General features: G+C 40.1%; 2 protein-coding genes across 2 annotated transcripts; one reads left to right on the top strand and one right to left on the bottom strand.

Moving 5' to 3' along the window:
* Positions 13,043-13,984, top strand: LOC100510915 (olfactory receptor 4E2). Its single transcript, XM_003128572.2, has one exon. It carries the CDS (start codon positions 13,043-13,045, stop codon positions 13,982-13,984), a length of 942 nt encoding a protein of 313 aa, XP_003128620.1.
* On the bottom strand, positions 23,764-24,720 carry LOC100526116 (olfactory receptor 4E1). The gene has a single exon (XM_003128571.1). It carries the CDS (start codon positions 24,718-24,720, stop codon positions 23,764-23,766), a length of 957 nt encoding a protein of 318 aa, XP_003128619.1.

Genomic DNA, 26,886 nt, shown 5'->3' with positions numbered 1-26,886 from the left:
GAAAATAGGTATTTAGAAACTTTGAGAGCACTTGCCTTTCAGGCCTCTTTGATGAGTGTAACTTCTATATTTCTTGAATCATATGTTACAGTAGTTTTCATCAGCTGTTGCTTCTCTTGCCCTGAATAAAAGAAAAGAAAAGAAAAGAAAAAAAAAAAAAAACAAACCACTGTCAAGAGATTTGAAGACACATTCTAACCTCAGGGGAAGTTACTGCTCTAAAGTATTTCCCTAATGAGATCTTCCTTCCTCAAATCCTCATTATCATCATCATCATCATTATGATCACTATTTTGAAAGAGAGAGAGAAGGAAATGTCTCTAGTAGGTTTCTAGAAAGGGGGCTGTGGAGAATAACTTTGCCAGTATAGGTTTTGTTTTCCTTCCTTCCTTCCTTCCTTCCTTCCTTCCTCCCTCCTTCCCTCCCTCCTTTCTCCTTCCTTCCTTCCTTCCTTCCTTCTTTCCTTTCTCTCTTTCTTCCTCTCTTTCCTTTTTTTGCTTTTTAGGGTTGCAACCATGGCACATGGAAGTTCCCAGGCTAGGGGTCAAATTGGAGCTGCAGGCTGCCCGCTTATGCCACAGCCACAGCAATGCAGGATCCGAGCTGCATCTGTGACTTACACCACAGCTCACGGCAACGCCGGATCCTTAACCTACTGAGAGTGGCCAGGGATCCAACCCCCATCCTCATGGATCCTAGTTGGGTTTGTAACCCACTGAGCCACAACATGAACTCATGGATGATTTCTAGTTTCTTAGAGGTGTTATGAGCTCTCAACTGATCACCTTCTCTCCCCAAATACCCATCAAGGATCCTCCGTCATCTCTTCTGGTTTCTGTGCCTATGTTATCAAATCATTGAGGTCTCTCTTGATCCTTTCCCTCTCCTGTTCTATTTTTCTCAGTAGCACTTAGCACCACCTGACATACCATATTTACTCTTTTACTTGTTTTTAGTAGGTTCTCGATAAAGAGTTTTGAATGAGTGAATGGGAGAAACTGCCACGCATATTAAATGCTGAGGGCAGAAAAAAAGCTGTGCTTTCAAATATGAACCTCAAATTGAAAGTAACCAGGAGCTGATTTGGTATCAAATCTATTCTCATATGCATTTGTAGGTCTAGGTAGTATATACCAGGGTAAGTAGCTTTGGGGATTCAGTTATTTATTTTATAAAGATTAATGTTCATCTGAGTAATGCCGGGGAACTGGCTAGAAATGAAGAAGGGAAGCCTGGAGTGTTGTATAAATTTCAGGAGCCTCTACTGTGAAACAGCAGAGCTGGACAAAGACTGGAAGATTTTCTTTTTTTCCTTTTAGGGTTGTACTCACAGCACATGGAGGTTCCCAGGCTAGGGGTCCAATTGGAGGTAACAGTTGCTGGCCTACACTACAGCCATGGCAACGCCAGATCCAAGCCGTGTCTGCGACCCACACCACAGCTCCAGCCATGCCGGATCCTCAACCCACTGAGTGAGGCCAGGGATCGAACCCTCAATCTCATGGTTCCTAATCGGAATCGTTTCTGCTGCGCCATGATAGGAACCCCCAAGATTGGATGATTTTTTAATATCCCTTTTAATTCTTGGGAGGTCCCTTGTGTTGCAGTGGGTCAGGGATCCAGTGTTGTCACTGCAGTGGCCTGGGTTGCTGCTGTGGCTTGAGTTTGAAACCTGGCCCAGGAATCTCTATATGCTGAGGGTGCAGGGAAAAAAAAGAAAGAAAGAAAGAAAGAAAGAAAGAAAGAAAGAAAGAAAGAAAGAAAGAAAGAAAGAAAGAAAGAAAAAAATTTCCTTTTAACTAACAAAGAAGATGTTTAGGGTGTGTGTGTGTGTGTGTGTGTGTGTGTGTGTATTTCTAAAGTTGCGATGCTACATCTGGCCACAAGATGACAGTATTATCTTTATTAAAGCCAAGTGCCATGTCTGCTACATGCAGTGAATAGAAATAATAAACCCAAAGAGCTATAAATTCCTTTAACAAAGGTAGTGTATTAACTTGGGGTACGTCAATAATTTCCTTTTGTGACAATTGGGAAATAGTTTGAAACAGCTTCCCTTCCTCCCTCCCTTCCTTCTTTCCTTCCTTCCTCACTCTACCTTCTAATCTTCTCTTTCTCCTTTCTCTCTTCAATTCTTTCTTTCAAGCTCTCACTTTCTTACATAACAAATTACAATTCAGGAGTTCCTGCTATGGTGCAGTGGATTAAGGATCCAGTGTTGTCCCTGTGAAGGCTCAGATTTGATCCTTAGCCTGGGATATTCCATATGCTGCAAGTGTGGCCAAATAAAATAAAATAAAATTACAAGTCAAACAAAACAGAGATGGTATAAGAAAAGGTTAATATTTCACTATTTCCTTTTAATCTCAACCTTCTGAAGTACCTAAAGTGAATATTTTCCTTTGTTCTTCCATTTCTACCTCTATATTCACATATATGAACAATATATATATATATATATATATATATATATATATTATTTCTTTGGATCTTTGCCTGTTGGGAGACAAATTTAGATGGTAGAAAGACTTTCTATCTCTTCAGTACTGTCACATATACCACCACTATCAGCATCAACACACACTCACACACACACACACACACACACACACACATACACACACAGTGTATAGCCTATCTCTAATTGCATTCCTGTTTTCATTTTCTCCTGCCTTGAGAAAGACAAACTCTTAGTATTGTCAAATTGACTACTTCTGCCTCTGCCTTATGTTATTCTTCCAATTTGTCATCCCTGCTCCTTACAATCCTATTGTCTAATGCTCACAGGATCACATGGACTAAGACCCAAGGATGCATCAGCAGAAAATGTTTAAGTGAAGACACTCTTATAAGGGAACCCACAGCTGCTCCTGTGGAAGCTCAAAGTCACCCCTTCAAGAAAGGATCCCCTCCCCCTATGTTTCTTTTGGGTTTTGCATCCAGATTGAGCTTTTCTCCCCTCAGCATCTGCCTTCTGCTGCCTCCAGTTGCTCAGACACTGGGGCTGCAGTGCCTGCCTCCTGGTGTCCTGCAGCAAATGTGGGGATTTTTCCTTCTTTATGTTTCCCTGACAGTGAGAGGTATGTCTCAAGTTATTAACAAGCAATGCCAGGAACTTTCAAAATAATTTTCTCCCAGGTAAACTTCTGACTTTTTTTTTTTTGCCTTTTTTAGGGCTGCACCTGAGGCATATGGAAATGCCCAGGCTAGGGGTAGAATCGGAGATGCAGCCGCCAGCCTACACCACAGCCACACCAACACAGAATCTGAGACACATCTGTGACCTAAACCACAGATGATGGCAACACTGGACCCTTAACCCAGTGAGTGGGGCCAGGGATCCAATCCACATCCTTGTGGATACTAGTCAGGTTCGTTACCGCTTTGCCACCCTGGGAACTTCAACTTCTGACGTTTCTAATGAGTCTTCCCTTACACATATTTTCCCTATGTAGTGCTAACTGTCCTTGTCCCTTGTCCTCATCCTTGTCCTCCTCCTTCTACTACCACCTATTTCTATTTAAGGAATTCCTCCATCAATGGGTGATTTTGTGACCACATGGAAATGTTTCTCTTTAATAATGATGTGATTTCTGTGCAGCCCTGGTAACGGTCCTGTGTCTTCTCACAGGCACTGTGGGAGGAGGCATTGAGCAGCCCAGTGAGTTGACGGCCATGGAAGGAGCCTCTGTCCAGGTCAACTGCACCTACCAGACATTTGGGTTCAACGGGCAGTATTGGTACCAGCACCATGATGGTGGCATACCCTTGTTTCTCATTTACAATGTTCTGGATGGTTGGGAGAGGAGAGGTCATTTTTCTTCATACCTTAGTCACTCTGTTGCATACAGTTACCTCCTTGTGAAGGAGCTGCACATGAAAGACTCTGCCTTGTACCTCTGTGCTGTGAGAGACACCATGACTGTGAGGCCTTTTCAGTGGCACCAAAACCCCAAGGCAACCACTGGCATTGAGAACTTGTATTTCCTGGGTGTCTGCTTGCTGGGAGTTAAGCATGGGACTTTGGAACCAGAGAACCTGGATTTGAATTTGTCTCTTTCTAGCTGGGTGATCTTGAGCAAGTCAGTTTATCTTTCCTCGATTCAATTTTGCCATTTATAAAATAACAATAATAGTACCTGCCTCATGGGTGGTTCAGTTAAACACACACACACACACACACACACACAGAATAGTGCTGGCAATAATAAACTCTATATAAATGTTACTTTGCTTCTTGTAATCTTGAACTTTCACTGAGATCATGTGACTGGCATTCTAGGACTAGATCTCAGTATTTCTCAATCCTTTGTTTTTGCAAGGTGAAATCCTGACAAGTATCTATATCTTACGGATCTAAAGATGCAAGATGAAGTTTGTATATGGGGCAGTTTTCTTGCCCTGGAGAGATCACTTTCTCTTTGGGGAGACCTTGAGCTTTGGAAGACCAAGTGCAAATGTTTCAAAATGAGATGTTCAGTATTCTCATTGGTTATGTATGGCTAGCTTCATGTGTGCATCTCTCCTTGAGAAATTAATGTGATCTTAACACTTTGGGAGTTTATAAGGCAGGCTGGAAGTGAAGTTTAGGGTTTTGAACTTGAGGTGCATGGACATGATCACCTATAGGAGATGGGAAAGAAGAGTACGTGTAAGCAACATGGCATAATTCAGGGTGAGGAAGCCGCTGGCAGGGGATTCTATGACAAGGCACTGTCAATGGTCATGAAGAACAGTAAAAAATCTGTAGCAATTTAAAGATTTTCCTTTCCTGCTTTCAAATCTTCAGTGAGGTTTGTTAAAGGTTACAGCCTACTATAAGCTAAATACTGTTGTGGCTTTGTCCCCACAAGCGATAAATCTGATCAGATCTTGGAAGTTCAAATTGTAGGTTATTTGGATATCAAAAGTGAGGGCCACTCCAATTTAAAATAAGGTATAATTAGTCATGTGTGACACTCTTTTTTAAAATAAAAGATAAAGCAAAATTCCCTTTGGGTGATGTAGGAGGGAGTTTTATTCTAATTCATAAAATGGAATTTCTGTGGTGGACACAATCATGTTAGAAAGCAATATAACTATTAGAGGTATGCAAATCAAAACTACAATGAGTACCGCCTCACACTGGTCAGACTGGCCATCATTAAAAGTCTACAAATAACAAATTCTGAATAGGGTGTGGAGAAAGGGAACCCTCCTTCACTGTTGACGGGAATGTAAGTTAGTGCAACTACTGCAGAAAACTAAATCTAGAATTACCTTAGAATTACCATATGATCCAGCAATCCCATTCCTGGGTGTATATCCAGACAAAACAATGATTCAAAGGTATGCCCACACCTGCTATGTTCATAGCAGCACTATCCACAATAGTGAAAACTTGGAAATAACCTAAATGTCCATTGACAGAGAAACAGACTCAAAGACATAGAGAACAGGCTTGCCAAGGAGGAGGGGGGAGGGAGAGGGATGGACTGGGAGTTTGGGGTTAGTAGATGGAAACTATTACATTTAGAATGGATAAGCAATCATGTCCTACTGTATATAGCACAGCGATAAACTGTTATGGAAAGGAATATTGAAAAAAAGAATGTATGTGTGTGTATAACTAAGTCACTGTGCTGTACGGCAGAAAGCACAATATTGTAAATACTTGAATAAAAAAAGAAGCCGTAATGTTATATTGCTTTTTTTTTTTTTTTTTTTTTTTTTGCCTTTTTAGGGCAGCACCTGTGGCATATGGGAGTTCTCAGGCTGGGGCTTGAGATGAAGCTGCTAGCCTACACCATAGCCACAGCAATGCTGGATTTGAACCCCAAGTCTGAGACCTATACCGCAGCTCACGGCAACACAGGGTCTTTAACCCACTGAGCAAGGCCAGGGATCAAACTCATGTCCTCATGGATTCTAGTCAGGTTCGTAACCGCTGAGTCACAATGGGAACTCCCATCTTGATATTTTTGCCTTATTTAAAGGCATAGTCAATTGGTGGAAAAAATATGTATATATATTTTTTTGTCTTTTTGTCTTTTGAGGGCCGCACATGCGGCATATGGAGGTTCCCAGGCTAGGGGTCCAATCGGAGCTGTAGCTGCTGGCCTATACCATAGCCACAGCAACGCCAGATCCAAGCTTTGTCTGTGACCTACACCACAGCTCACAGCAACACCAGATCCTTAACCCACTGAGCGAGGCTAGGGTTTGAACCCGCAACCTCACGGTTCCTAGTTGGATTCATTTCTGCTGCACCGCGACAGGAACTCCATATATAATTTTTACTCTGAACTTTTACTCAAGTGGTAGAAAAGAAAATGAGGAGGTGGTGAGTCAGATACTTCTGGAAACAAAGTTCCAGGCTGCTTATTGGGCATTTTGAGAGTCCATGGATTGATACCAAGAACTTAGTATTCATGGGTGAGCTTTCACTTGTCAATGGACTTTGAATCCCTGGTGTGTATTGCAACTGGCTAAGGTTTGGAACTCTTCCATATTTGGAGTTTTCTAGTTTTATCATCCACTTATTAAATTGTTGAGTGAGTGTGACTAATGACAGGAAACTCATTGAAATGGAAAACTTTTAATAATACCCCTGAGTATTCACTGATAGCAAGTTCAATTATAGTCATGCAATGATCACTTCAAAAATCCTATGTCAGATAGATAAAAATCACAAAATTTTCAAGCCTGAAATCCACCTTGTGCAGAATCTGTGCTCTGTGATTTTTACATCCTAGGATTCTGTAACAGGGTATTCATTTCAGAGGAAAACTGAATCATAGAGGAGGGTCAGAAGTAGATGGTAAGTATTTGATGCCAGTGGAAAATAAATTTTAAACGAGAAAGACAAGTCTATAAACTAATGTTATTGATTATACATTGAAGAATATTGCTTTGGCCTTTAAAAGAGAGCCAGAGTTTAATAAAGCTCCTGGGTTCATTGATTTGATTTGATGATGCTGTGTTTTCCTATCCTCTTTCTGCCTTACCTTGTAAAGTGATAATGATTACTGTTACTTATTTAAGGTATGTGTTGAGGTTGGAGAGGAGATAATAAGATCTTCATGAGAAGTTTATATCCTGAGAGTTATAAATGAACAGTGGTCTTCCTGTATATCTAAACTTTACCAAACCTAAATCACATTCCCTCCTTTAAGATCATTGTGAGGAAAGCAATTGTACTAGGCTTCTCCAAAGAAACATAATTAATAGGATCTTGCTCTTTCTATATATCTATTTATTGTCTTTCTATCTATTGATTGAAATAAATTGAAATAAATTATATATATGAAGAGAGAAAAAGACCGTGAAAGAGAGAGAGGAATTGACTCAAGAGATTGTGGGGCCTGAAAAATGTGAAGTCTGTCAGGGCAGGCCAGCAGGCTGGATATTCTGGCAGAAGTCAGGCTTTCAGTCTTTTTTTTCCTCCTCACCTGTGGCCTATGGAAGTTTCTGGGCCAGGGATCAAATATGAGCTGCAGCTGCAACCTACGCCTCAGCTTCAGCAACACCAGATCCTTAACTCACTGGGTCAGGGATCAAACCCATGCCATCGCAGTGACCCAGCCTCTGCAGAGACAATGCCATATCCTTAACCCACTGCACTACAGTGGGAACTCCTAGGAGCCAGTCTTTCAGTCTTGAGTCTAAAGACTGTCAGGAGGCCAAATTCCTTCCTCTGAGGATCTTAATCTTTTAAGCCTTCCACTGATTGTATTAGGCCTGCCCATTATAAGTGTAACCTGCTTTACTCAAAGCCTATGGATTTAAATGTTAATCGCACCTGGAAAATACCTTCACAACAGCTAGATGGTATTTGACCTTACAACTGGGTACTATAGCCTAGCCAAACTGACACATAATTAACCATCACAATAATTTTTTGTCTCTTTAGGGCCGCACCCGTATATGGAGGTTCCCAAGCTAGGGGTCAAATTGGAGCTGTAGCTGCTGGCCTACACCACAGCCACAGCAATGCAAGATCTGAGTGGTATCTGCAACCTACATCACAGCTCATGGTGATGCCAGATCCTTAACCCACTGAGTGAGGCCAGGGATTGAACCTGAGTCCTCATGGATGCTAGTCAGATTGTTTCCACTGAGCCACGAAGTGAACTCCCCATCACAATAATTAAAGGGATAAAATTATTACCAACTCTTCAGATAATGAATATAAAGTCAAGTGACTTGCCCAAGTGTACCACAGATACATAGTACATGTAGAGATACATGATAGATGAATTGGTTAAAGGAGTAAAAAGAAGCAGGATCCAATTTTTAGGTACATTAACTCACAAAATTGGTCTTCATTTGATAAGGTTTTTTAGTTTAGCAGGACAATAATAGAACCTAAGACTAATCTAGTTTGATTTGACACAACTCCTTAAAAACTTTTATATTTTCTTTTCCCATCAACTTTATTGAAGTACAATTAACAAATGAAAATTATATGTATTTAAGGGGACAATATGATGATTTGATACACATATACTTGTGACATGATTACCATAATCAAAATAGTTTTATGTTTTTTGACAAAATTTTATGCTTGAAGTTAGTAATGTAAATAAATTGCATAAAGCATGCAACTTAACTAAAAACAAATATTTTCTCTAATAAATGTTTGTTGAATGAATGACAGATTTTGGAACCTGTTCAAACATAGTTGTAACGGTGCCCGTAGTAGTTAATGATTAAAGTGGAATAGCAAGTAGGCTTCGTTCTACCTTACTTGACCAGAAGAAGGCAAAAGCATTGAATAGGAGAAATGCAAAATTTAGAGAGAATGAAAGGGACTAAAAATCTTAAACAGGCGAAGGTATTTAAATAGCAAACCAGTTACTAATGTCCATGAAGAATGTTTTTGAGTTTTTTGATATTTTGCTTTCTCTCTATTTCATTTCAGAAGAAATGAACAACACTAACACTTAGCTAAGTTCCCTCTGTATCGTTGGAGAAAATTGATAAGTTTTTTCTTTTTTTTATGACTACACCCGTGGCATGTGGAAATTTCTGGGCCAGCACTCACTACAGTCACAACCTAAGCCGCTGCAGTGACAATGCAGGATCCTTAACCTGCTGTGCCACAAGGGAACTCCAAAAATTGGTAAATTTTTACCGCCTATTTTCTTGCATTGCTTGCTTTTTGTGGGTATGCGCATATGCATGTGGTACCGAGCAAGACAATCTCAACCGCTTGTTTGATATGCTGCATAATATGTGATGTTAATAAGTTTAATAGATGGTCTTTTAACTTAGAATTATTTTAACCTCTCTTCTGTCTCAGAACTCAGTATACATTTTCAAAATGTTGCTTTCTATGAAGACACCTACCTCCTCCACATCAATAAATACACATACCCACCAACATTCTTCAAAATGCCTGGGATTATGACTTGTCATAGTTTAGCATTAGCCATAGCATCAGTTCCTTTCTCCATTTGTCAAAAAAAGTCATAGGATTGTGGAGTTTGGGGATTGGGAGGGAACAAGAACTTCATTTCCCTCTGCCTCTTTGTTTTTTTCTTTATTATTATTATTATTATTATTTTGTCTTTTACCTAGGACCACACCCAAGGCATATGGAGGTTCCCAGGCTAGGGGTCTAATCTGAGCTGTAGCCACTGGTTATGCCAGAGCCACAGCAACATGGGATCCGTCTGTGACCTACACCACAGCTCATGGCAATGCCAGATCCTTAATCCACTGAGTGAGGCCAGGGATTGAACCCTCAACCTCATAGCTCCTAGTCGGATTCGTTAACCACTGAGCCACGATGGGAACTCCCTCCCTCTGCCTCTGTAACTGAATCCCTTGCACAGTGCCCGGCTAGACACTACAAATATCTATAGATTGAAAGTTGAATATGATACAACCTTCCAAAGAAGGAATGAGTCTCTTCTTTTTGTCTTTGCTTGTGTAAACAATGGAGTCCTTAATACCAACAGGGAAAGCCTGTTCTTTCTGTGTTCTGAAGGTCAGCATACAAGTTATGTGGGCTGTTCTGGAGAAGATATGAAAGACTACAACTCAATTATTTTTTAATCAGTTTTTTGGTTTCTCTCACTCTTTTTTGTCTTTTTCTAGGACCGCACTGACAGCATATGGAAGTTCTCAGGCTAGGGCGTCTAATCAGAACTGTAGCCGCCGGCCTCCGCCAGAGCCACTGCAACACGGGATCCGAGCCGCATCTGCGACCTACACCACAGCTCATGGCAATGCTGGATCCTTAACCCACTGAGCGAGGCTAGGGATTGAATGTGCAGCCTCATGGTTCCTAATCAGATTTGTTAACCACTGAGCCACAACAGGAACTCCCCTGCAACTCATTCTTATTAGTGGCTATGTAATATTCCATAATGAGGCTGTGCTAAAATTTATTACCTAGATCTCTTTTGATAAATATCATTTATTTCCAGTACTTTTTTTTTTTTTTGCTAAAAATTCTTCAATAAACAGGTATCCTTTCTTTTTCTTTTCTTTTCTTCTCTCTCTCTCTCTTTCTTTGCTTTTTAGGGCCCCACCTATGGCATAGCTGTAAGGTCTACACCGCCAGCCACAGCAACTGCGGGATCTGAGCCGCATCTGTGACCCAAACCACAGCTCGTGGCAATGCTGGATCCTTAACCCACTGAGCGAGGGAGGCCAGGGATTGAACCCAAATCCTCATGGGTTTTTAACCCACTGAGTCACAATGGGAACTCCAATAAAACCTACTACTAATAGCAGTCTATTGAGTGCTCAATTCCTTACACCTTTGCCAACATGAAAAGAGATGAAAGTTTTTGGCTGTTTTTTTTTTTTTTTTTTAACCTACAATTGAAGCTGAGCATCTTTTTATTCATACTTATTTGTTATTTGCATTTTTTTCCCTGACTTGTCTGTTCATATTTTTAAATTGTCATTTGTCTTTTCTTGTCATGTTTTAGGAGATGTTTGAATGATAGGAATATTATCTTTTTTGATCATATGTATTGCAGTATTTTTCTTTAGTCTACCATTTGTGTTTTGATAATTCATATGGCATATATATTTAAAAACTGAGGAAGTTAAATTTTACCTTACTTTTTAGCCTTTATAATATTTCAGTAGTTTTTCAGGAAGTTCCCGACGTGGCTCAGAGGTTAACGATCCTGACTAGTATCCATAAGCATGTGGGTTTGATCCCTGGCCTTGCTCTGTGGGTTAAGGTTCCAGCATTGCTGTGAGCTGTGGTGTAGGTCGCAGACGTGGCTTGGATCCTGAGTTGCTGTGGTTGTGGTCTAGGCCAGTGGCTGCAGCTCCGATTCAGCCCCTAGCCAGGGGAACTTCCATTTGCTGTGGGTGCAGCCCTCAAAAGACAAATATATATATATATATATTTGTCATATAGGTAATCCTTCATTATTACCATTTCTAATGGCTGCATACAATTCTATTCAAGTGCATTATATTCAAGTTACTTATTATGTATCATTATCAAATCCAAAAAAAGTTCCATGCCTATTGTTTTAAAAAATGCTGTAATTAATATTTTCTTGCATTTAACTTTTTCCATGGTTTAGATGATTAGGACATTCCTACAATTGAAATAATTAGATCAAGAATATAAATAGGTTTTGTGGTTCGTGGTAAATATTTCCTAAACTCTGTTATAGTTTCTGGCCAGCCAATCAGTCTAGAAAATTACAGGTAATACAACTTTAGTATTTATACAATTGTGTCTCTTAGGGGACGCATCATATATAGAATTTAAAAATCACTTATTAACTCTTTTGTGAAGAAAGATTGGATTCTTTGGCAGGTTAACTAAGAAGTTCGGTTCAGTTCAAAGAAAAATCTCTTTTCCATACCTATTGTGTGCGAGAAGCCATGCTAAGTGCTGCAAAGGATAAGTCATATGTAGCTATTGCTTTTTAAGAAAATTTTGGTTTAATAGGGAGCAAAACTAGATAGCTGATCTTACTTTCTTTTACAATTAAGTACCATAGAAGAAGTATGAAAGGGAAGAGATAGGATTTGATTGCATCAGTAAAGTTTTCCTAAAGGTACTGCTCTTTGAGATAATCTTAGAGGATGAATAGTAGTTTAACAGTTCACAGTGGACCTACTATATAGCACAGGGAAATCTACTCAATACTCTGTAATAACCTATATGGGAAAAATAATCTGAAAAATAAGGGATATATGTATAACTGATTCACTTTGCTGTACACCTGAAGCTAACACAACATTGTAAGACAACTATACTCCAATAAAAGTTTTTAAAAAGTTGTTGATGAGGACAGTGCAGTTGAGTGGAGGGTATGTTTTTGGAGCAGAGAGAACAGCATACATAAAGACAAAGATTTTGGAGGTCCCTGGTGGCACAAAGGGTTAAAAATCCGGTGTTGCCATTGCTGTGGCTTGGATCACTGCTGGTGGTACAAGTTTGACCCTGGCCTGGGAATTTCTGTATGCCATGGGTGCAGCCAAAAAAAAAAAAAAAAAAAAAGGACAAAAATTTTAGGGGGAGTTAGCATGGCTGGAGCAGAGTAACTTGAAACTTGCTTGATTAGAGATAGGATGGGGTGGGGCATGGGAGCAGATGTCACACTGGAAAAGTGTACATCAGACTGTTGCAGGCTTTGAAGGCACTTTGATAGGAAGAGTGAAATAGTGAATGATTTTAACTAGGAGTTGTATTTTGGAATATTAATTTGGCATTACCTGTGGATTAGACTGAAACGAAAAAAGCTAGCTAACTACCACCGGCTAAGGGTTTTGAAGTACTTATTTATTCTTGTAGGGATCACTCATCTCATCTGCCAGGTGAGAACAATAATGCTTAATGTCATGGGCAGTTGTAGTTAAATAGAATGGTGTATATAAAGTGCATGGAATGGCTCCTGATATATACTGGGTATATTATAATAATTGTTATTAAATTGATCTTATATTTTATATGCCCTTATAATAAATAACTCAGATAGGAATGCAGAGTCACTTCAATTAGTTCCAATCCTATCACATTAAGTATACATTATCGTTCAAGTTTTTTTTCCCCCAAGGTCCTTTGAAAACTTGGATGGATGCTCTAAACCAAACGAGAGTGACTGAATTTGTCTTCTTGGGACTCACTGATAACTGGGTGCTGGAGATATTACTTTTCATGGCATTCTCAGTCATGTATGTGCTAACCCTTTTGGGGAATGTTCTCATCATGGCTACCATAGTCTTTACTCCACGTCTTCATACCCCCATGTATTTCTTCCTGAGCAATCTGTCCTTTATTGACATCTGCCACTCATCTGTCACCATGCCCAAGATGCTAGAGGGTTTGCTTTCAGAGAGAAAGACGATTTCCTTTGACAACTGCATTGCACAGCTCTTCTTCCTACATCTATTTGCCTGTGCTGAGATCTTTCTGCTGACCATTATGGCCTATGATCGTTACGTAGCCATCTGTGCTCCATTGCACTATCCCAATGTGATAAACATGAAGGTCTGCGTGCAGCTTGTCTTTGCTCTCTGGTTGGGGGGTACTGTTCACTCTCTGGTGCAGACTTTCTTGACCATTCGCCTACCTTACTGTGGCCCCAATGTTATTGACAGCTACTTCTGTGATGTTCCTCCGGTCATCACGCTGGCCTGCACAGACACACACCTCACAGGGATGCTGATTGTGTCCAATAGTGGAACCATCTCCCTTGTGTGCTTCCTGGCTTTGGTCACCTCCTACATGGTCATCTTGGTTTCTCTTAGAAGACAGTCAGCTGAAGGGCGCAGGAAAGCCCTGTCTACCTGCTCCGCCCACCTCATGGTGGTTGCCCTCTTCTTTGGACCATGTATCTTCATCTATACTCGGCCAGACACCAGCTTCTCCATTGACAAGGTGGTATCTGTCTTCTACACTGTGGTCACTCCTGTGCTGAATCCCCTCATTTACACCTTGCGGAATGAGGAAGTAAAAATTGCCATGAAGCATCTCAGACAGGGACAAGTGTTTTTCATGAAATCATGTACATGATGGGCTTGGAATTACAGATATCATTACGGTCATATCTTTAGTGAGAGTGAAAGCAAGGAATCAAAACCAGTAGGTGAAATGGCATGGAGCAGGGCAGACATCTGCATTAAAGAGAGTGACTTAGTTACTATTACTTTAATAAAGGAAATTATCATGTTGGAACAAGTAAGGAAAAAGGATGTGGAAAAGTTTAAAGAACACTTCTAGTTTCACCACTGAAAGAACACACAGGCTTTGGGGCATGGTCTCAGTTTCAGAAACAGGTTAAGTTGTGAGAGAACTGTTTAATATGTTAGAGTGGGTTTAATCCTGCTTTTGAATATATTTTCAAGGTTTTATTTAAGCCTTTGCCTGTATATATTAATTAAGTTTTGTCACTTTGAAAGTGATTCACTTATTTCTACATTTGTTTTATACTTTTTGTAGTACTTGCGATTTTGACAAAATCACGATGGAGATGTATTGGAATTTATTTGAATGTATCCTTATTGAGGTAGAAATGAATTACATAAAACGCACCCGTTTTAATCATATAGTTTGATAGAATTTGATAAAGTTACACCCATGTAACTACCTACCTAATCAAGAACTAGAACACTTCTATCACCCCAAAAAGTTTCTTCAGCTCCTTCCCAATCACTTTATCCCTACCCAAGGATCTGATTTTTTGTCACTATAAATTAAATTTGTCTTTCCTAAAATTTCATATAAATTGAATCATGCAGTAGTTACACTATTGTGCCTGACCTCTTTTGCTCTGCTTGCCGTTCCTGAGATTAATCCATGCCTGTGAGTATCAGTAGTTTATTCTTTTTTAAAATTATTGATTAGTATTTAATTATATGGGAATACCACACTTTATTACTTTATGCATTAATGGTTGTTTGGGTATTTCCAGTTTTTTTTATAATTATGAATAAAGTAGCTATGTGATAGTTTACAGGTTTTTTTGCACATGTTTTCGCTTCTCTTAGGTAAATACAATAAGAGTTATTGGATCATATGACGTGTATGTTTAACTTGTAAGAAACTATAAGACAGATTTCAAAGAGGTTGTGTGATTTTATACTCTCATCAGAAGTATGAGTTTAACAATGGGAATTGTTAATCTTTAATTTTAAGCATTCAAACGTGTGTGTGGTTTTAGTCTTCATATCCCTAATTTCTGATGTTGAGAACCATTCTAATTGCTTATCATCTTCTCATATACCTCGGTTTGTGATATGCCTATTCAAATATTTTGCTCATTTATTACTTTTTGTCTTCTTGTCACTGTGTTGTAAGAGTTTGTATATTCTGGATACAAGGCCTTTGTTGGAGAATATATATATATATGTGTGTGTGTGTATATATATATATATATACATTTTTTTTTTTTGGTCTTTCGTCTTTTGTCTTTTCAGGGCCGCACCCACAGCATATGGAAGGCCCCAGGCTAGTGGGCCAATCAGAGCTGAAGTTGCCCACCTACACCACAGCCACAGCAACACTGGATCTGAGCCGCAACTTTGACCTACACCATAGCTCATGGCAATGCCGGTTCCTTAACCCACTGAGCAAGGACAGGGATCAAACCTGCATCCTCATGGATGCTAGTCGGGTTTGCTAACTGCTGAGCCATGACGGGAACTTCTGGATATGTATGTCTTGACAGTATTTTTCTTACTGTCTGGCTTGTACTTTTATTTTCTGAATGATATATTTTGGAGAGCAGAAGCTTAAACTTTAAGTACAATTTATTAATTTTTTATGTTTAGGGTTGAGTCTTTTTATGTCTTAAGAAATTTTTGCCTACACTAAAGCCTTCAAGGTTTTCTCCTGTTTTCTTCTAGAAATTTTATAGTTTCAGTTTTAAATTTTAGGTCTGTGATCCATTTTGAGTTTGCTTTGCTATATGGTATAAGACAAGGATCGAGATTTATTTTTTTTTCAATCTATTTAGTTGATCCAGCGCCACTTGAAAAGACTATTTTTTTCCTGTTGAGTTAACTTACTTGACATCTTTGTTGAAAGTCAGTTGATTTTTTTTGTTGTTGTTGTCTTTTCTAGGGCCACACCCTCGGCATATGGAGGTTCCCAGGCTAGGGGTCTAATCGGAGCGGCAGCTGCCAGCCTTCGCCACAGCCACAGCAACACCAGATCTGAGCCACGTCTGCGACCTACACCTCAGCTCATGGCAACACTGGATCCTTAATTCACTGAGCGAGGCCAGGGATTGAACCTGCAACCTCATGGTTCCTAGTCGGATTTGTTAACCACTGAGCCACGATGGGAACTCCAAGTTGATCTTTTAAGTGTCAATTAAATTTTGGATTCTATATTCTGTTCCATTGACTAATATGTCTATGTTTAAATCCATAGAACATTGTCTTGTTTATTTTATCATAAATCTTGAAGTTATGTAGTGTGAACCCTCAAATTTTCTTCTTTTTCAAAAATGTTTTGCTATTTCAGATCCTTTGTTCAGGTGAATTTTTATAAAAAGTCATGTATTTCCATAAAGAACAATGCTAGCACTTAGATTAGGATTGCATTGAATCTATAGATCAAATGATGTGCAACTTCTTAATCCATGAACATAGATTATGGTATATGGTATTCTTTAATTTTCTCAGCAATGTTAGTCATCTTCATTTGTAATCACACATATTAAATTCAGTTTGTCCATAAATATTCTGTTTGTTGATGTTATTGTTAACTCAATTTTGTGTGTGTGTGTGTGTGTGTGTGTGTGTGTGTGTGTGTGTGTGTTTATAGGGTTGCACCTGTGGCCTATGGAGGTTCCCAGGCTAGGGGCTGAATTGGAGCTGTAGCTGCCAGCCTACACCACAGCCACAGCAATGCCACAGCCAAGCTGCTTCTATGACCTCCACTACAGTTCACAGCAATGCCAGATCCTTAACCCACTGAGCAAGGCCAGGGATGAAACCTACGTCCTCATGGACGCTAGTCAGATTCGTTTCTGCTGAGCCACGATGGGAACTCCACTTAACTCAGTTTTCAATTATTTTTCGGTAGTGTGTAGAAATCTGATTAATTTACATACAGTTGATCCTTGAACAACGTGGGTTTGAACTGCCTGGGTCCACTAGTATGTGGATATTTTTCAGCAGTAAATATTACAGTATAGCACGGTCCAAGGTTGGTTGAATCCGCAGATGTGGAGGAAACATAGATATGAAAGGCCAGCTATAAGTTACACTCAGATTAGCCCTGTGTTGTTCAAGGGTCAAATATATATCAACTTTGTATCTTGTGTTATTGCTAAAGTCACTTAAAAGTTCCTGTGGCTCTTTAGGGCTTTGCATTCATTATGATGTCACCTGCAAATAAGAGTTTTACTTCTTTTCCAATCTACATGGCATTTATTTATTTTTCTTGCCTTCTTGTACAGACTAGGTCTTCTGGTACAGTATTTCAGTGGCAGTGATTGAGCTTTGCTCCTCATTTAAGCGGTAAGTTTTCAGTTTTTCCACTATCATGTATGACATGAACTGTAAGTTTGTCCTAGATGCCCTTTGTGAATATGAGGAAACTTCCTTCTCTACACAGTTACTTGAGAGTTTTTAATATGAGTGGGTATCAGATTTTATCAAATGCCCTTTTCATATGATTGATGTGATTATATGCTTTTTTCTTTATCCTGTTAATGTGATGAATTTCATTGATTGATATTCAAATATTAATTCAACTCTGCCTTGTTGGGACAAACTTTATATGGTCATAATGGATTGTTCTTTTCATACATCACCGATTGTTCTTTTCACATATGACGATGTTGTGAAGGATGTTTGATCTATGTTGTGGTGGTTATTCATCTGAAGTTGTTCCTCCTCTAATTTATAAAAATGCGACTTGTGGTAGCTTACAGTATCAAAACAGGAAATAGTAGTGTTAAATAATAGAGAAATCAGAATTTATAAGAATTGGATCAATACATATAGCAGGAGATAGTGATGAGCTAGTGATTGCAATTAAAAACTAAATTTAGTTTGAGTTTCTTGGAATTTGAGACAAAAGCAGAAAATGTTACAGATGGTGTGGTGGGGAGAGTAATGGTTATCCAAAGATGTCCACATCCCAATCCCTGGAAACTGTTGTATTTTAGGTTGCACAGCAAAAGGGGATTAAGGTTTCAGATGGAATTAAGTTTGCTTATCAGTTGACTTTTAGAAATAGTAGCCTGGATTATCTAGTAGACACAAGCAATGTAATCTCAAGTGTTCTTAAAAATGGAAGAAGGAAGCAAAAGAAAACAAATCAGAGGAAGATACAGCTATAAAAGTCAGAGAGATTCGACATTACTGGCTTTAAAGATGGAGGAAGGGGCTATAGCCTAGGAATCTGGGTGGCCCCCAGAAGCTAGAAAAGGGAAGGAAATGGATTCTCTTCTACAGCCTTCAGACAAGAATTCAGCTAAGCTTTGTTAGAAGATGACTGCATTCTGGGGATCTAATGTATAGCATGGTGACAGTAGTTAATGCCACTGTACAGGATACTTGAAAGTTGCTAGTACAGCAGATCTTAAGTATCTTAACCACACACACACACACACACACACACACACACACACACAGTAACTATGTGAGGTGATGGATTGCTAAGTATCTTGATTGTGGGAATAATCCACCAGCGTATACATATATTACATTATCATGTTGTACACTTTAAATATATACAGTTTTTGTCCATTAGACCTCAGTAAACCTGGGAAGAGAAAGAACTAAAATGAATGCAGCCCTGTTGACACTTCGATTTTAGCCCAGTGAGATTCATGTTGAACTTTTGACAGAGCTGTAAGAGAATTTACAGGTTTATTTTTAATTTTAATTTTAATTTTTAATTTTTTTTGCCATTTCTTGGGCCACTCCCACAGCATATGGTGATTCCCAGGCTAGGGGTCAAATCGGAGCCATAGCCGCTGGCCTACGCCAGAGCCACAGCAATGCGGGATCCGAGCCGCATCTGCAGCCTACGCCACAGCTCACGGCAAAGCCAGATCCCCAACCCACTGAGCAAGGCCAGGGATTGAACCTGCAACCTCATGGTTCCTAGTCGAATTCGTTAACCACTGAGCCACGATGGGAACTCCTGTTTTTTTTTTTTTTTGTTTGTTTGTTTGTTTTTTTCTAGGGCTGCTCCCATGGCATATGGAGGTTCTCCGGCTAGGGGTTGAATCAGAGCTGTAGTCACTGGCCTATGCCACAGCCACAGCAATGCCAGATCCGAGCCACGTCTGTGAGCTACACCACAGCCTACAGCAATGCCGGATCCTTAAGCCACTGAGCGAGGCCAGGGATGGAACCCACAACCTCATGGTTCCTTGTCGGATTCGTTAACCACTGAGCCACGATGAGAACTCTGCCCTATTTTGTTTTCAGCTTCTTAGTTTGTGGTAAAGTTGTTAACATCAGCAATAGAAAATTAATACAGATTTATTTATATGGAATCTTTTTTGCCCAATAAGGGAACTACATGTGCCTCTATGAAAAAAATTACTCAGCTCTGCTGAGAAAACATGAAGACATAGAGATGTATACATGTTCCTGTAGAGGAATTAAAAAATTGTTAATATAATGGAACTTCTTAAATTGATTTATAAATTTAATGTACTTAACATAAAAATTCCACAGGATTTTTTGGGATAAAATTTCCAGTAATATTCTAAAATTTATTTAAAGAAATAAACAGGTGAAAATAGTTAAGAGGGTCTTGGATTTACATAACTCCAGAGCAACTGATGTCCTGAATTAACTAGGATCACTCCTTTTTTTTTTTTGGTCTTTTTGCCATTTCTTGGGCCGCTCCCACGGCATATGGAGGTTCCCAGGCTAGGGGTCAAATCAGAGCTGTAGCCACCAGTCTGTGCCAGAGCTACAGCAACACAGGATCCAAGCCGCGTCTGCAACCCACACCACAGCTCATGGCAACGCCGGATCCTTAACCCACTGAGTAAGGCCAGGGATCGAACCCCTAACCTCATGGTTCCTAGTCAGATTCGGGAACTCCAGGATCACTCTTTGGGCTGAAGTACAACAACTTATTGTGGATTGGGCAGGCCCATATCAAGAAGATTCCATGGCAAATTCCTTAAGTAAAGAGAATGATGAGGAGTTCCCATTGTGGCTCAGTGGTTAACGAATCCGACTAGGAACCAAGAAGTTTTGGGTTCCATCCCTGGCCTCGCTCAGTGGGTTAAGGATCCGGTGTTGCCGTGAGCTGTGGTGTAGGTTGCAGATGTGGCTTGGATCTGGCATTGCTGTGACTGGTGTAGGCTGGCAGCTACAGCTCTGATTAAACCCCTAGCCTTGGAACCTCCATATGCTCCGGTGCAGCCCTAGAAAAAGACAAAAAAAACAAAAAAACAAAAAAACAAAAACGGACTAGAGAACCCTACAGATGTTCAAAGAGCTGCTATATAAAATAGTTATATCAGGAGTTCCCATTGTGGCTCAGCAGTAACGAACCCCACCAATATCCATGAGGATGCAGGTTCCATCCCTGTCCTCACTCAGGGGGTTAAGGATCTGGCATTGCTGCAAGCTGTGGCAAAGGCTGCAGATGCAGCTTGGATCCCACATTGCTGAGGCTGTGGCTATCGTGTGGGTCAGCAGCTGCAGCTCAGATTCGACCCCTAGCCAGGAACTTCCATATGCTGTAGGTGTGGCCCTAAAAAGAAAAAAAAAAAAAAATCAATTTTAAAGAAGCTAATGGAATGAAATAGAGTGCACTTAATAAAAATATACCTAATCTTTCTTTGCTTATTTGAAAGGAATTTAGAACTGATTTTTTATTCTGAAAGGAATTTAGACTTGATTGCGGCCTTTGGGTCAATATTATACCAAGCTTTGTTAACTTGTAGAAATAACGCTTCTGGGAACTCTTGGGAATTCAATGCCAAACAACACAGACTTTTACATACACAACACAGGATAAGTGATTCACTTACTTTGACTAAAATGTAAGAAATAATTGAAATGAGAGAAAATACTCAAAAGGACAAAGAATCAGAAGCAGTTTATTTAATAAACTGGGGAATTCTCATGAAAATATCTAAACGTTAGTACTTTCAAACTGACAAATGCAGCATATTGTCAATCCTTTGTAATTTTTATAAAAAGCCCAAGTCAAAATCAGAATTTTATATATTTATGATGAAATGAGGCCCAGATATTACTATAATACACACTTTAAAAACTTAGAAAATGATCTAATTCTGATTGTATGTTCTGAACTTTTATTAGCCCAGATTTTCATTAATACAATTTATGCGGGAATAAATTCCTCATGCCTTATTTGTCGATTTCTATTACGGCAGTATTAGTTGCTCTGTTGCATAGAAGATTATTGCAGCCTGAGGGATTCAATTGTCAATACAAAGTTGCTGAACAAATTTCTGTATGAGGAGTTCCCGTGGTGGGACAGCGGAAACGAATCTGACTAGTATCTATGAGGATGCGGGTTTGATCCCTGGGCTTGCTCAGTGGGTTGGGGATCCCACGGTTGCTATGGCTGTGGCCTGGGCTGGCAGCTGTAGCTCTGATTTGACCCTTAGTCTGGGAACTTACATATGCCGTGGGTGCAGCCCTAAAAAAAAAAAAAAAAAAATTTCTGTATGATAAATAATGAGCCCTTTCTTTCCTTTAAAGTTAAGTCAACCACAGAATTGAGAATCAAGATAGCTTCATTTTACTCTTTACTCTTCTATTTATTCAGTGAGTAACTAAACACATTTATCTTATCCCTGAGTCTAAAAAGCTTTTTCTGTAAAATGGAAAATAAATGTTTTATTTTACCTCCCCAGAGAGTTATGAGGATTAATGTGATTAAAGATGCATTCCCGTCGTGGCGCAGTGGTTAACGAATCCGACTAGGAACCATGAGGTTGCGGGTTCGGTCCCTGCCCTTGCTCAGTGGGCTAACGATCCCGCGTTGCTGTGGCTCTGGCGTAGGCCAGTGGCTACAGCTCCGATTCGACCCCTAGCCTGGGAACCTCCATATGCCGTGGGAGTGACCCAAGAAATAGCAAAAAAAGACAAAAAAAAAAAAAAAAAAGGAATGGATAAGCAATGAGATTCTATTGTATAGCACAGGGAACCATATCCGATCTTTTGGGATAGACCATGATGGGATAGACCATGATGGACAATGATATTAAAAAATATACATATATGTATGTATGTATGTTGTTGTAATGCAGAAATTGACACATTATAAATCAACTGTATGTTAATTAAAAACATAAAAATATTAAAAAAAGATTCTAAACTCTTTGAGAGAACATGAAAGTATTCTTGCTACTTCTCCAATATCATCTCTCACCATTCTCTGCCTCACAGCCAAAGCTGTAACCACACTGATCTTTCACTTCTTGGAACAAGCCAAGGTATCTCTGAACATAGATCTTTACACCTGCCATTTCCTCTGCCTAGAAGCTTCCTCACCTCTCTTTTCTCATGGTTGGTTCTTTTTCACCTTTCGGATCTTAGCTTAAATGTCATTTTCTCAGAGCAGCCCTCCCTTGCTAACCAATCTACAGATGATCCCTTCTATAACTCTCCAACAGCATCTTCTTTGAAAGCATCTGTCCTGGTCTCTAATTAAAATTTGTTTATATTCTTGTTCTCTTTTTCCACTAGACTCTAAACAACATAAAGGAGGGATTATGCTTTTTATTTATGACTATAAACCTAATACTTAGCACATAATAGGTGCTCAGAAAATATTTTTTTCAAATTAATGGATAATAAGATATCCCTATTTCACTGCTCTGATGGAAGATTTTTTTTCTGGACACTTGAGGATATCAATAACTTCAGGGGTTCAAAGTCTTCTTTCTATATCCCTGAAGTCATACGCAAACTTACTTTGCCTGCTTTACCAGTATTTGCTAAGCTATTTAGGAAAGTGTCTCAGTGAATGATGTTGGCCAGCACTGCCCAGAAATCTGAACATTTGTTTAGACCTTGGTTGTTGCTGTAAAACAAAAATAGGGAGAGGAAGCATGATGTAATGAAAACAGAATGAGTTTGTGTTGATGCATTTGGCCTAACATCCTGCCTTCATCATTTCCTAGCTGAGGACCTTGGCATGCTATTTGCTCTCTTTGAGCTTTGGTTTCTTCATGTATAAACAAGCATAATACCTACCTCACAGTCGCAGGGTTGTTGTCAGAATTAAGTAATTGCAAAGTGTCTAGGACAATTTCCAGACTGTGGAAGATATTAAAAATTGTATTTATTGCCATGATTGTCAGATATTACTTTTTTTTGTTTCTGGAGTTTTTTTTTGTTTCTGTTTTTTTTTTTTTTTTTTTTTTTTTTTTTGCTATTTAGGGCTTCATTTGCAGCATATGGACATTCCCAGGCTAGGGGTTGAATCAGAGCTACAGCTGCTGGCCTACACCACAGCCACAACACCACTAGATCCTTAACCCACTGAGTGAGACCAGGGATCGAATCCGCATCCTCATGGATCCTAGACGGGTTCGTTAACAGCTGAGCCATGAAGGGAACTCCCTGTTTCTGCTTTTTTTTTTTTGCTGTGCCCCGTGGCATGAGGAAGTACCCAGGCCAGGAATCGAACCTGTGCCACAGCAGCAACTTGAGCCATTTCAGGGACAACGCTGAATCCTTAAATGCTAGGCCACCAGGAAACTCCTGTTTGTCCCATATTAGACCAGAAGATAATTTTATAAGTCATATAGTTTGCTAAATGTGGTTTGTAACTTATCTTTGCAAAGCTTTTCTTTGATTTGGTGCACCAAGCATCTTAAGGGCTTAGTTATTGTCATTTTTTTCTCTCCCCTCTATCTTCCCCATTAACTTATTCAAGGCATTCTTCATGTCTTCATTCCTAAGGGTGTAGATGATGGGGTTCAGCAGGGGTGTGACAGCGGTGAAAAACACCGATACCACCTTGTCCTCTGGGAGGCTGGTGGACGGACGGGAATAGATGAAGATGCAATGTCCCAGAAACAGTGTGACTACGGTGAGGTGGGCTGCACAGGTGGACAGGGCCTTGCGCCTGCCTTCTGAGATCTGCTGCCTCAGACTCACCAGGATGACTGCATAGGACACCACGAGGACCACAAAACAGACCACAGAGATCAGCCCACTGTTGGAGATGATGAGGATCTCGATGATGTAGGTATCGGTGCAGGCCAGTTTGATCACCTGAGGTACATCACAGAAGAAGTTGTCAATCTCATCAGGACCACAGTAGGGCAGCTTGATGGTGAGGGAGGTCAGGGCTATGGAGTGGATGGTCCCTCCTGTCCAGAGGGCCACAGCCAGCAGCACACATACTTTCCAGTTCATCACTGCCATGTACTTCAGAGGGTTGCAAATGGCCACATATCGATCATAGGCCATGACAGTGAGGAGAAAGATCTCTGTGCAGGCAAAGAGGTGCAGGAAGAACATCTGAGTTACACAGGCATCAAAGAAGATGAGCTTCTCCTCTGACCAGGTATCTATCAGCATCTTGGGGACAGTGACGGTGGAATGGCAGACATCAATAAAGGATAGGTTGCTGAGAAAGAAATACATGGGAGTATGGAGTCGACGGTCATAGATAATAGTTATGACAATGAGGATGTTGCCAATCAGTGTCAGGACATAGAAAATGAGGAACATGGCAAATGAAGCCATCTGCACATTCTGATTTGCAGATAAATCTCTAAGCCGAAAATACATCACTAAAGTTGTTTGATTGAAGAGGACAGCCTCTTCCATTCTCATTTTTAAACACTCCTGTCAAGAATCAGAAAAAAAACCCCACATAATATCTGTGTCAGTCACTTGGTCAATCAATTTCTTCTGTTTATGACATCTAGAATTTCTAGCAAAATAGCTCATTTTAAAATCCCCATTCAGGAGTTCTCATTGTGGCTCCGTGGGTTAAGAATCTGATTAGTATCCATGAGGATGTGGGTTTGATCCCTGGGCTCACTCAGTGGGTTAAGGTTCTGGCATTGCTTCAAGCTGTGTCATAGGTGGCATATTTGGCTCAGAGCCTGCACTGCTGTGGCTGTGGCTGTGGCCATGGCCAGCGGCTGCAGCTCTGATTTCAACCCCTGGCCTGGGAACTTCCATATGGCACAGGTGTGGCCCTAAAAAAAAAAAAAAAAAGAAAGAATAAAAGTCCCCATTCAGCCTCTTAAATCATGCTGGACACATAGTAGTCACCAAACACACACTTTTGGAAAAATAGAATAGGGAAATTTGATTCACTAAGAGATATACAACAATCTTGGAAAGGGAGAAATCAAATAAGTTCTTTCTCCCTTATTGTAGTAAAATATCAATGCTTAGCCTTAGGCTATAGATTTTTATAGGGGAAGAAATTAAGATTCTTCTTACCTTCAATAAGTAATTTGTCCAAGGTTACACAAATTCTGGCTTTGAACACAGTTTTCTTTATTGTCCTGTTGACTGAATTTTTTATTAACCCAAACCCTTGCTCTCCTGTTGGCTCTGCCATGATACCCTGATACTGTAACTTCAGTGATCTGGTTTTCAGAAGGCAGAAGCTTTTCCCCAAGCTGCTAGCAATGTGGCTGCAGTGTTTTTTTTTAACAGTTCTTTAGCAGATGCTGGATAAAACTCTGGAAACCTTAAAAAACCTAGAGAGGATAAAAGGGACTCTTGCTTCTCATCTACCTTTGTGTTGAGGGCCAAATTGTTCATCCATAAACAGGAAGTCAGGGTTCAGGCTTAATAGCATCATTGACTTGATTAGATTATCCTCAGCTAGCTTGCTTCCTTCCTTCCTTCCTTCTTTGTTTGTTTGTTTGTTTGTTTGTTTGCCGTACCCATGGCATATGGAGGTTCCCAGGATAGGGGTCGAACTGGAGTTGTAGCCACCAGCCCACACCACAGCCACAGCAATGCAGCATCAGAGCAGAGTCTGCGACCTACACCACAGCTCACGGCAATGTCAGATCCTTCACCCACTGAGCGAGGCCAGGGATTGAACCTGTGTCCCCGTCCCCGAGGTTGCTAGTCAGGTTCGTTAACCACTGACCCACAACAGGAACTCCTCCTCAGCTCTTTTTAAAGTTCAATTCTGTTGTCTGACTTACCAGACCACAGTAAAACAAGAGTAGCTATTTTATTTTCTTTTAAATTAGATTACCTTTGACCCCAAGCATCCCTGATTTTTACAAGAAATGTATATATTATATGGAGTCACAAGATCTCGGCTCTTAAGGGCGTCTGAGAGTTTACCTTATCTATTTTTTTAAAATAAGTACAGAAAACAAGGCACAGAGAGATAAAACAACTGGCCCAAGTCTACAGAGAATTGCAGTAATAGCTGGGTCTAGAGCTTGGGCCTCGTGTCTTTTGGTCCAGGCTTTCTTTGCTCTACCACCACTCTGACCTGAATTTTTGTGGTTATTGGCATAATTGGGGCATTAGGTAAAGTGTGTCTCAGTGACTTCGCTCTTCCTCTCTTACATGTCCTCAGCCAGCTTGGGTGAGCATCTACGGGAGGCCTCTCTTCTCTAGCTTGCCTCTTACATGCTCTGCCTTGATATGAAGGCTTCTAAGGGTGGCCCACCCAATCAAGCTGCCCCTCCTGGTTCCTTGGACCCTATCATCCTATGCCACCTACTTCCCATCACGAATGACTATGGATTCTTTACTTTGTTCCTCAAGATCATGGGTTCTGCCAAACAAATGAACCAACTCCCCATTGCTTATTGAAGAAGAATAGAGAAAACTTCTTTTCTGTGCCATTGTCCTTTCTTCTCAAATATTTCCTATGCCTCATTTTGCTGCTCTTCTGCAGGTAAAGGTTTTTGTTTTTGTTTGTTTGTTTGTCTTTTCATATGCCGCACCTGCGGCATATGGAGGTTCCCAGGCTAGAGGTTTAATTGGAGCTGTAGCTGCTGGCCT

Source organism: Sus scrofa, chromosome 7 (genome assembly GCF_000003025.6).
Source record: "Sus scrofa isolate TJ Tabasco breed Duroc chromosome 7, Sscrofa11.1, whole genome shotgun sequence".
Taxonomy (NCBI): domain Eukaryota; kingdom Metazoa; phylum Chordata; class Mammalia; order Artiodactyla; family Suidae; genus Sus; species Sus scrofa.
Note: the sequence above shows the minus strand (reverse complement) of the source record. Positions and strands in the feature narration are given on the sequence as shown.

What these genes read in the sequence shown, in the direction of transcription:
- LOC100526116 (XM_003128571.1), bottom strand. Translation starts at nt 24,720, where the DNA reads ATGGAAGAGGCTGTCCTCTTCAATCAAACAACTTTAGTGATGTATTTT.
- LOC100510915 (XM_003128572.2), top strand. Translation starts at nt 13,043, where the DNA reads ATGGATGCTCTAAACCAAACGAGAGTGACTGAATTTGTCTTCTTGGGA.